Here is an 11,092-nt window from a genome sequence, read left to right as displayed (position 1 = left end):
AACTCTTACGGAATACTTCCTTAGTTTTCAGGTTACAAATTGTTGTACTATGGTACTCTGATCACATGATCTCACCGTGACTTTACCACCAAAATTCAGATTAGATTAGACAGTCAATTAACGTGCATGTATAACGAAAGTGCCAAACAAGCGAAAGTGCCAAAATCATGCGGTGACCAACCCCCCCAACTAAATGTTAAATTCCTCCACAACAAAACATGCGCCATAAAAATGATGAAAGCAAATTAGTGCTAGCTATCCAAGCTATGCAAAGCGACCCAAATTTGCGCCTTCGAGTTGCAGCTAGGATCTATTCCGTAGACCACCGCAAGCTATGTCACCGTTTACAAGGCGTACCTTCACGACGCGATATCCAAGCCAACTTACGGAAATTAAGTAACCTAGAGGAATCAGTTCTTGTTCAGTATATACTTGACTTAGCTGCTAAAGGGTTCCCTCCTCAGTTGTCAATTGTTGAAGATATGGCAAATCGACTACTTGCAACATGCGACGCGCCATGCGTCGGGTCACGTTGGGCTTCAAATTTTGTTAAGCGCCATGTAGAGCTCCGGACACGCTTCCAGCGAAAATACGACTACCAGAGGGCTAAGTGCGAAGATCCAGAAGTCATTCGTGGCTGGTTTGAGCTTGTATGGAACACAATTCTAAAGTATGGCATCAACAATGCAGATATCTACAACTTTGATGAGACTGGGTTTATGATGGGCGTCATCTCAAGTGCAACGGTAGTAACGAGCTCAGATGGGCGGGCAAAGGCAAAAAAGGTGCAGCCTGGCAATCGGGAATGGGTTACAGTAATCCAAGGCATTAGTTCTCAAGGTTGGGCAGTGCCGCCATTTGTCATTGTGACAGGTAAAAACCACCTTGCATCTTGGTATGAGAATAGCGGATTTCCAGCAGATTGGGTAATCGCTGTTACTGCAAATGGCTGGACTACAAACGAGAGAGGTATGGATTGGATTCAGCATTTTGAGACGCACACAAAGCCCCAGAGTGTTGGTGGTTATCGCTTGTTAGTCCTTGATGGTCATGAGAGCCACCACTCAGACAAGTTTGAGGAGTACTGCAAAGAACACAACATTATTACGCTTTGTATGCCTGCTCACTCTTCCCATATACTCCAACCACTTGATGTTGGCTGTTTTGGCCCATTAAAGAGAGCTTATGGTCGGCAAATTGAAGATATGATGCGGGCTCATATTATTCACATTACTAAGGATGACTTCTTTCCTGCCTTCCACGCTGCATTTAACATTGCAATGACAGAAAGCAATATTCAGGGTAGGGTTCCGAGGTGCTGGGCTTCTTCCATTTAGCCCTGAGAGTGTAATATCTACACTTGACCTTAGGTTTAAGACGCCAACACCTCCAACCTCTCGCCCAAACACCGCTCAACCATGGGTTTCTCAGACACCAAATAACCCAACTGAAGCTGTATCACAGTCTACTTTCATTAAAAACCGAATTGCGCATCATCAAAATAGCTCTCCAACCTCAATCTATGCAGCTGTTGACCAGTTTACAAAGGGTGCATCGCAAATAATGCATCAATTAGCATTGTTAAAAGCAGAGAACCAAAACCTGCGACAGGCAAATGAAGTGCTAAGCAAGCGCCGGAGAGCTAAAAAAACATGACTACAGCAAGGAGGATCACTTAGTCAACAGGTAGCACAGGAGCTACAGGACGAGAGGGACATTGTGCAGCAAGTAGAGCAAGAAATAAGGGCAAGTAGTGGTCGGAAGCCAAGGGAAGAAACCCATGCACGTCGCTGTGGCAAGTGTGGTGAGACTGGACACAATGCGCGCACTTGTCAGATTGTAATAGACAGGTCTGAGGAAGAGGACTCCGAGTAGTTTTAATTAATTTATATTGTTGTGGTGGATTTATCGCAATTCTTATGGGGTAGTCGCGATATTTTGGCACTTTCGCTTGTTTGGCACTTTCGTTATACATGCACGTTACACAAAAACAATTCACATCACAGTATGAGCCTGGAACAATTCTAAGCAGTGTTGCCCGAATACCGCTCTGAGTACTACTCGAGCATCCTAGAGAGTACTCAAAATTGAAGCTCGAGTACCGGTATTCGAATACCGGTACTAGAATACCGTGAGTAGTACTCGCATATAAAATAGAATTTGACTGTATTTACTATTCTAACTCTCATTATCTGCATCGTCGCCTTGTGATATAATACCCCATTTCCGTAAGCAAAGTAGATATCTAAGTGTAGACGGTGATAATCTGTTCCGTTTCTTTGTGATAATATCACCGCCAACACTAAATACTCATTCAGAGTCCGCTGAGGTAGCTGGAATAGCTAGGTGGTCCTTTGCTATAGAAGCAATCAACGGATATTGGAATTACTTACTCTGCCAATATTTGAGATTATCTGTGTTCCTACCAACCATCAGCTCCTTCATCCATCGCTTCCATTCTGGCTCAGTATCGTGATGGCTTTGCGATACGCATAGCTCATCTTCTGAGTCTATATCGATACTCATAGCTTGCTGCACTGGATCTAGATCCTCATCTTCGATACTATTAATAATGTTTGCTGCTCGAATATCAGACTCGCGGCCTGAATATCAGTAGAAGCAGTCCTGCCACTGTGCCTTTGCCCTGTTCTTTTTGATCCATTGTGTACTGTCTTTCCATATGATATTGAAAATGTTGAAACTATACCGAGGATCACAAATTGTAGCAATCGTAGAGTGACTCTGTGTCATACTGACATTCGTTGCACTCAGTTTGCTATCAAACTCAAGAGCAAACTTAGAAATCTCCTCCTCAAACCTACAAGTCACTATACATATTTTGGCTTATCACACCAACAACAAGAGCAATACTACTCAACGATTGCTACAACCATCTATGATTCATTACACGTCATCGCTCCTTAGTTACTGGGCCGATATTACCACATAGCATATCTGTACAACCCTCTATGATTCATTACATGACATCACTCATAATACCACATGACATATCTCTACCAACTAGAGGCCTAGGAGCATGAACGATAGCTCTAAAAGCTCCTACGAACCTCTATGATTCATTACATGTCATCGCTCTTTAGTTACCCACAAGATTGGTTAAGTTATGACATAATTTGTCTATGACATAATTTGTCTATGACATAATTTGTCTATAGGGGTACTCTGACCTTGGACCTCCTTTTACTTCCTATAGGCTACGAACCTAGGAGATGGTTCTATGGGATTCTCTTACGTCGACTACAGTTACCAAGCCTGGTTAGTCATGGAAAGTCTTGGAAAATGAGAGAACTACACTCCTTTATGTAATGGTGGGTGCACCAGATGTGAGAATCTAGCCACCCAAGGAAGGGATGAATTTACTAAGACAACACACTGTCTTAGGAAACAGAGCCAAAGGGTTGTAGCTTAGACTATTCCACAACGCAGCAATCAGGTGTGTGATGTAGTGAAGTGGTTCAGACAAGTTGCAACAAATGTTGAGTCTGGGAACTCAGGGGTAAGTCAAAGGTTAACACCTCACTGACTTTTCAGAAACAAGGAGTAACAAGATGAATGCTTGGAAGCTTGGAAAAGACGTGGAAGTATGTGATAGTCGATTTACTGTATTGTCTGCTTGCCCTTTCTTAAGGAAAGGGCAATCCTATTTATGCTAAAGGAATGTAGTTTCTCTCATTTTCCAAGACTTTCCATGACTTACCAGGCTTGGTAACTGTAGTCGACGTAAGAGAATCCCATAGAACCATCTCTTAGGTTCGTAGCCTATAGGAAGTAAAAGGAGGTCCAAGGTCAGAGTACCCCTATAGACAAATTATGTCATAGACAAATTATGTCATAACTTAACCAATCTTGTGGGTAACTAAAGAGCGATGACATGTAATGAATCATAGAGGTTCGTAGGAGCTTTTAGAGCTATCGTTCATGCTCCTAGGCCTCTAGTTGGTAGAGATATGTCATGTGGTAGTATGAGTGATGTCATGTAATGAATCATAGAGGGTTGTACAGATATGCTATGTGGTAATATCGGCCCAGTAACTAAGGAGCGATGACGTGTAATGAATCATAGATGGTTGTAGCAATCGTTGAGTAGTATTGCTCTTGTTGTTGGTGTGATAAGCCAAAATATGTATAGTGACTTGTAGGTTTGAGGAGGAGATTTCTAAGTTTGCTCTTGAGTTTGATAGCAAACTGAGTGCAATGAATATCAGTATGACAGTATTCCTCTACCCTTTCGTCAGGCGTTGCCTTTAAGGAAGCTAAAGTAGGTTGAATAGCAATGTTGATAATATGCCCAATACAGTGTACGTCTCCTGCTTTCAGTGTAAAATCCCATGGTTGTTTCAGGGTAATAGGTTGCGCCAATGCCAGTTTCTCATATTCTAATAGCATAGTTGTATTCGTAGATGCATTATCTCTTGTAACTGTAAAGATCGCAGGTGTAATACTATAATCGTCCGTTACATGTATCATCTGTTCGGCAAGGTATTCGCCAGAGTGGATTGGCTCCTGAAGGTGTATAACGTCAAGTATAGTATTTCTCATTTACCAATTATCATTTATCCAGTGTACTGTAACTGCTGAGTACTCAGAATTGTTTCGAGCAAGTATCTGTAGTTATTGCAAGTCGTCCACCACTTATAATATGTTGTTGTAATTCTACTTGAAGCCGTGCTTTATGATAGCAGAATAGACGATATAGATCCTGTCTGATCGTAGTTCTACTAACTGTCAAAACTGTAGTGTTTAGATGATGAACTAATTGCCAGAATGAGTGGCTTTCCACAAGGTGTAGCGGTAGGTTATTTGATACCACAAAAGAGAGTACAAGCTCTCTATATTTCGACGAGCTTGGTTCATTACTGGGTGCTTAGCAGGGCTGGAAAAAAGCAGAAGCAGAAGCAGAAGCAGATGGTGTTAATGAGCTTCTAATTGAGGAGGATAGCTTCTCATATTCTGCATGCATGGATGGGTGCATCTTCTTAAGATGCTTCCAAAGATTACTCGTCATCTGGCTCTTTAGTAGCTGGCTCGGCATATAGCTACAATAGTTTGAAGGCATTGGTATTGGATTCTAGCAGGTATTTGTATCTAATAAAGTACGGTAGAATGACCCTTTCGAAAAGAGGATTGATGTAGAATCAGGTAATTGAACTCTTAGAGGCATATGCAGCATCGGAATAAGGGGCGGCAGCTCTAAAGCATCAGACTGATACTCAGCCGGCACTGGCGACAGAGAAGAGCCACTCATTTTCACAGTCAGGAAGTAATACGGAACGCTCAAGTGGAAGAAAGCTTCAATTATCTAATTCTATTCTACGCCCAGTTACCCCTCATTGCCAAGGGCTTGGCAGTATTCAGAGTATTCAGAGTAGTACTCGGCAAGTCCCTGAGTAGTCAAAAATATCACCCGAGTACTACTCACGGCGAGTACTACTCGGGCAACACTGATTCTAAGACGCCTTCTAGATACTCTAAATTACTCATATAGACCTAGAACCCCTCTAAGGAGTCGATAAGGGGCCACTAGGAAAGCTGCACAACCTCATTGTTTATATTCGCCGTAGCACACAGTGAATTCAACGATTTCGTACACAAAGGCTTGAATTTAATCAGGGACAATTCTACTAGATGGAACTCTTGGTTAAGATGATTGACTGCGCCTTGGATACACTATGACGCGAAGCTATTGATATCTTTGTAGCTAGAGACAAGTTAGAAAAGGACGCACTTTCAGAAACAGACTGGGGTTATTTGCAGAAGATTAGGGACTTTCTTCAGTATTTTGAGGACGCCACACTATCAACTGAAGGACACGTAGGCACATTAGACCATGTTTTACCTACTATGGACTTACTATTAGAGCAGTTTGAGGCCGCAAAGATACAATATCAAGAGGATAGATACATGGCCCCATGTTGCAACTCTGGTTGGGCTAAACTAGACAAGTACTATGCTCTTACAGGTAGAACCCCAGTCTATATAGCAACAACAGTGCTGTGCCCAGCATTCAAATGGGAGTACTTCAAGTCTACTTGGGAGGATGTGTGGATCACTAGAGGAAAGGTTAAGATGCAGGAATTCTGGGAAGAGAAATACAAGTCCAAAGCTATTGTTCTTCCTCCACAAGCAAACACAAAAACAACGGTGCAGTATCAGGCTTGGAGAAGGAAGAAAGCCAGGGTACAGACAGAGGTAGATGAGTATGCTAGGTATCTTCAAGCTCCCATCTTGTCAGAGGTCAAAGATTGTCATGACACTCCTTCGATATTTGTGTCATAACCCTTTGATTTGCTTTAGTCTCTAGTACTTATTTCACTATGTCATTCACTTCACCTGCTTCACTCACTTCGCTCACTTCGCTTCACTTGCTGACCTAGATCAGCCCAAATGTTGACTACTGGCTTAGGCTCTCTTGTTATTGGCTCGCTTCACTAGGGCTCGGTTAATTATTGCCTTCGCTTATTTGGCACTAGGGATTTTTAATGTTATATAAGCACTTATTGCTCATGTCTCTTATTGATCTTTAGCTAGCAAATTATACACTACTTGGCCTTCTTGCAATTCCTCCTGCTTCAACTTACTTTGCATTCCCTTACTTCGAGTCGAACCACTTGGCCAACCTGTTAGTCTCACCACTTGACCCCTGTGGTATAAAGTATATGCTTTGGAGCCTGAACTACTATAGAACCTACGCAGCGGCTAATGTATCCTAATCTTTCTTTAATGGCCATTGATATTCTTTCAATTCCAGCTGTGTCAGCAGAACCAGAAAGTCTATTTTTAGGTGTGTTGCTCACAGTTACTGATAGAAGGAATAACTTGGAGGCAGAGACTATCGAGGCTACAGAGTGTTTGAAATCTTGGATGTAATTTATATAGAAACTGTCAGTTTATTAGTCAGTTTCACAGTCCGTCCAGTTTGACCACATAAATATACAGTCCAGTCCAGTTTACTCAATATTTAAACAGTCCAGTCCAGTTTAAGGCCTTGGACGGACTATTTGTACTATTACCCACACTGCTGATGTACCCATGCATAATGTAGTGTTGGCTATGGGATGGCATGGGACTGCCATATCGTTTTATCCACAACGGTGCATCTACTATCCACTCCCTCAATTGGCGGATGATGACTAAAATGTTGCAGATGTCGGTAATATTCAAGATACCTGAAATATCCAAAATATGCAGCCAAATTTCGATAGGGAGAGTTATTTGGCAACTTCCTTCTGAATCTGAGTTATCTCTAGGCTTAGGCCTAGTCAGACTAGGCATTGCTGCTGGTAGTGCAGAGATCCGAGTCTCAATGTCATGAAGATCGTGGTTTGCATCTGTTGGTGCCAACTGGGGTTTTGCCACTTTCAGTAAGCTGGGCCTGCCACGTGATATAGAAGCCGACATACTGTGATATCCCGAGCGTGAACCAACTTGCTTGAATTCAATGGGGCTACGGACTTTACTTATGCCATCATCCGGAAGCTATTCTACCGTAGGAAACTACACCAGTACACAGGTTTCAGGCTGTTGGTGCCTTATTATGCCTGATTCTTGGAGCCAGATTCACATGGTGTTAGTAGGTATCACGTGCAGATAGGCGCGCCTAATCTGCACATGATACCTACTAACCTTTAGAAAGCGGCTGTCAGTTAGTGTTGAGCGGATCATATCCGGATCTGATCCTGAGCCCTCACGGGTCAGATCATGATCCGTCTAAGGTCTGACGGATAGATACGGGTTATATCCCGATCTTCAGGATAATGAAGCTTAAAATATACAAATAGAATAGATAAAATAACTATATAACTACTCTTCCCCCTTCTCATCAGCGTCTTCAGCTTCACTTTCTTCAACCTCTAGTATATGACCCCAATCTCGTAAACAGAGTAAATATTGAAGCGTTTCAGGAGAGAGCCTGTTCCTCTTCTTCATAAGAATATCAGCTCCATTACTAAAGACCCGTTCTGATGGAGCTGATGTTGCAGAAATTGCCAAATTGTCTCGAGCAATTGCAGCTATAATTGGATATTGATATTGCTTTGCTGCCCAATATTTAAGGATATCTGTTGTTGGACCTGGCCGGAGCTCAACAAGCCAGCGCTTCCATTCCGGTTCTTGATAAATGCTGTGAGAAATGTATAAACATCATCAGAGTCAGGTTCTGTAGGCAATTGTGGTAATTCCGCCTCAGCTTCATTTTTCTCCTCATCAAGATAGTATTGGCGGTCTCTATATTGAATAAAGACGTCGTGAAACTGCTGCTTAACTCTATTCCGTTTGACTTCTTCAGTACTGCTTGGCCAAAGACTGTTAAATACGATAAGATTCATACGTGGATCGCAAATTATAGCTACCCCTGAATGACTCCATCATTGATTTGTAGCAAGCGTATACATTAAGCTTCTTATGAGCAGCGATACTTGCTAGGCCAATTGTTGATGATATACTGACTTCTTTCTGTAAAGCCTCGAGCTTCTTTATCATCTTTAGATACTGAGGAATTGCGAAGTTAAGCATTGGATATAAGCTTGCTTGTAGCTTTTGTGACGGCTTAACAAATATATAGAAGAAATTCTAAAGAGCGTGGAGCATTATCCAATCCTCTGGTGTAAGGGTGATATCTCTCATACTTAAATCCATTTTCTGAGTAGCACAGATCGCTGTAATTGGCATCTGTAACTTAAGGACTGTTGAAACCATTTCGTATGTTGAGTTCCACCAGACTCGCATATCGAGTGATAGTTGTAGCTTCTTAAGACCAGCTGCAATAGTCTGCTTTTGAATAGCATCTTTTCATTGCCTTCGATTACTGGAATCTGCGCAACTCCTTGCTCAGCAGGGGCTGCCTTTAAAGCCTAACGAGCATCTTGAACAGCGATATTAATTATTGATATCTGGCCTCCTCTCTTGATATGAGAATGGAGCTCAAGTTGTAGTTTGCCTCCGTGATATGAGAACTGACACTGTAGTTCTCAGTGTAGTGTACAAGCTGATATTGATATAGTTGTCAGGCTTAAGAATTGAACTAATTCACGGAACCAATAGCTTTCAATAAGGCATATCAATAGGTTATTTGACACAATAAACTGTAGTAATAGCTCCTTATACTTTGAAGGATTACCAGATTGCTTTGGTAGGGCTGATGGGCATGGGTTGAAGAATGACGATGTAGTACTTGATGCACTAGACGACTGTCTATTCTCATTTTTAAGGGCATATGATACTATTGGATGCTTTAAAGAATAATGCCTCCATAGATTACCCGTCGACGATTGCTTTAGTTCTTATGGCGGTAGTGAATATTCACAGCCTGGTTGTAGGCATATCATTTTTATAGTTGGAGGCCAAGTATCAAGTAATTCCTGACGATATAAGCCCTTTGTAAAGAGCTTCAACGACGTCGGTGGTAGTACTACCCTTGGATGTTGAAGTAGATTAATCGATACATCAACTGCTTCAACTGGAAGCTGAAGAGGGGTAGGTTGAGGCAGAAGATGTGGTAACGATAGCTCTTCCATTTGAGAATAGCTCTCATGGTCTGACGGCAAATCTGACAATTCCGAGTCGCTCATTAGAGCATTTTAGCAACTGTTGAACAGGCTGTTCAACACCCCCATATGTAGTTAGTATAGAAATATGAGAATTTAGTGCCATAATCCCTGTAAAAACCTTGCAATCCCGAGCTCCACTACTTCCTATTTAGGACTTAGGACTGTAGAGGCTTAACAGTTATCTGTTGAAGACTTACAGTGAGCCATAATCCTGTTGTAGTTGGAGTATTTATTAGTAATCTCCTTCAGGGGACGTCATGTACCGGTAGAGTTAGTAATAGAGTCGTATGTATGATTGTATTATATTAAATACAAGTAATAACTATGGCATTGCATACCAAACCTATTGAATTCCGGGCATACCAGCCTCGAACTTTACTTCCCAGTCGTCGGCAGCGCTCTGTCTTCGAAGACGATGATCTGGGTAGTCCACCTTTACCTGTTCAGCCTACAGTTGAGGCGCAATTCAATACCGAAAGGCCTAGAGGATCACAAGTCTCAAGCCAGCAGCGCATAGAGAGTTGCGACCCTCAAGGCTCTCAAGCAAAGATGACGCCCCTAACGAAGGACGAAGTACTGGTCCTCTTCCAACTTTGCAATCGAAACGCCGAAGCATTTCAACCAGGGAAGAAGACTGCATTCTGGTCTTATATACAGGCCTATTTCGAAAGGGAGACTGGTAAAGACCACAAGAGTCTCTACCGAGTAGTACAGCGGGAAATCGACAAGAGAAGGAAATACCTCGATGGGCTTGGGACTGCACAAACTGATAGCAAGTCGGAATTGACTGTCCAAACTGATAACTGGATTGGGGTTGTTACTGGGGAAAAGCGGATTGAAACACAGTGAAGTGAGGCAGCAAATACTGTTATCACTTCGTCGCAGCGAGCGCTCAATACTTGACACTTGTTATCCGTTGCTCTTGCTACAAAGCGGAGGCACCAGCAGACTTATCCTCAAAGTCGTAATAGATCCATTGGCCAGAGAGCACGAGTGTGCTCTGGCTTTGACTATCCTGATGACGAGGATATACTAGATGATTCTGCAGAAGAAAGGCAAAGTGAGAACGGCGCTGAGAGTGTTCACTCTATAGACTTGACTCCCCTGGAAACATCAACCCTACTACAAACACCAACGCCAGTACTACGAGGAACTTCAGCTCCTCGTGGCCGTTCAAGTAGTTGAGGAAGACACTGTCATAGACAGCCCTGAAATTTGTCACCGTCTCAGACTCAATTGCTCCTTGAAGAGCAATTAACACGGGCTTATGACCCAGTATTATCTGTCTTTGAGTCGTTCATGAGTATGGTGAAGGATCAGTATAGACAGAGTAATGCAAGAGGGCAGGGAGGGCAGCAGGAAAGTCAGAACGAGAACATTGATAATCCTATAATTACTTCGCGGTTACAGCAAGTCGATCATCAGATCCGGGAACTATAGGAAGGCCAAGCTAAATTGAAGCAAGGCCAAACTACAATAATATCTCTTCTTCAGCAGGCATTACATGGGCCTATCCGATGAAGCTT

The 11,092-nt window shown here is 42.5% G+C and overlaps 1 protein-coding gene across 1 annotated transcript; it reads left to right on the top strand.

Annotated features, from left to right (window-relative positions):
• Positions 1 to 5,862: 5,862 nt before the first annotated feature.
• On the top strand, positions 5,863 to 6,214 carry PLC1_9 (Phospholipase C; the record flags this gene model as incomplete). Its single annotated transcript, XM_024472893.1, has 2 exons — positions 5,863 to 6,167; positions 6,211 to 6,214. 2 exons carry the CDS (start codon positions 5,863 to 5,865, stop codon positions 6,212 to 6,214), a joined length of 309 nt encoding a protein of 102 aa, XP_024319655.1.
• Between the last annotated feature and the right edge of the window lie 4,878 nt (positions 6,215 to 11,092).

This window comes from Pseudogymnoascus destructans, assembly GCF_001641265.1.
Source record: "Pseudogymnoascus destructans isolate 20631-21 unplaced genomic scaffold scaffold_44, whole genome shotgun sequence".
Taxonomy (NCBI): Eukaryota; Fungi; Ascomycota; class Leotiomycetes; order Thelebolales; family Thelebolaceae; genus Pseudogymnoascus; species Pseudogymnoascus destructans.
The sequence above is the reverse complement of the archived record's forward strand: the minus strand, read 5'-3'. Positions and strand labels throughout refer to the sequence as shown.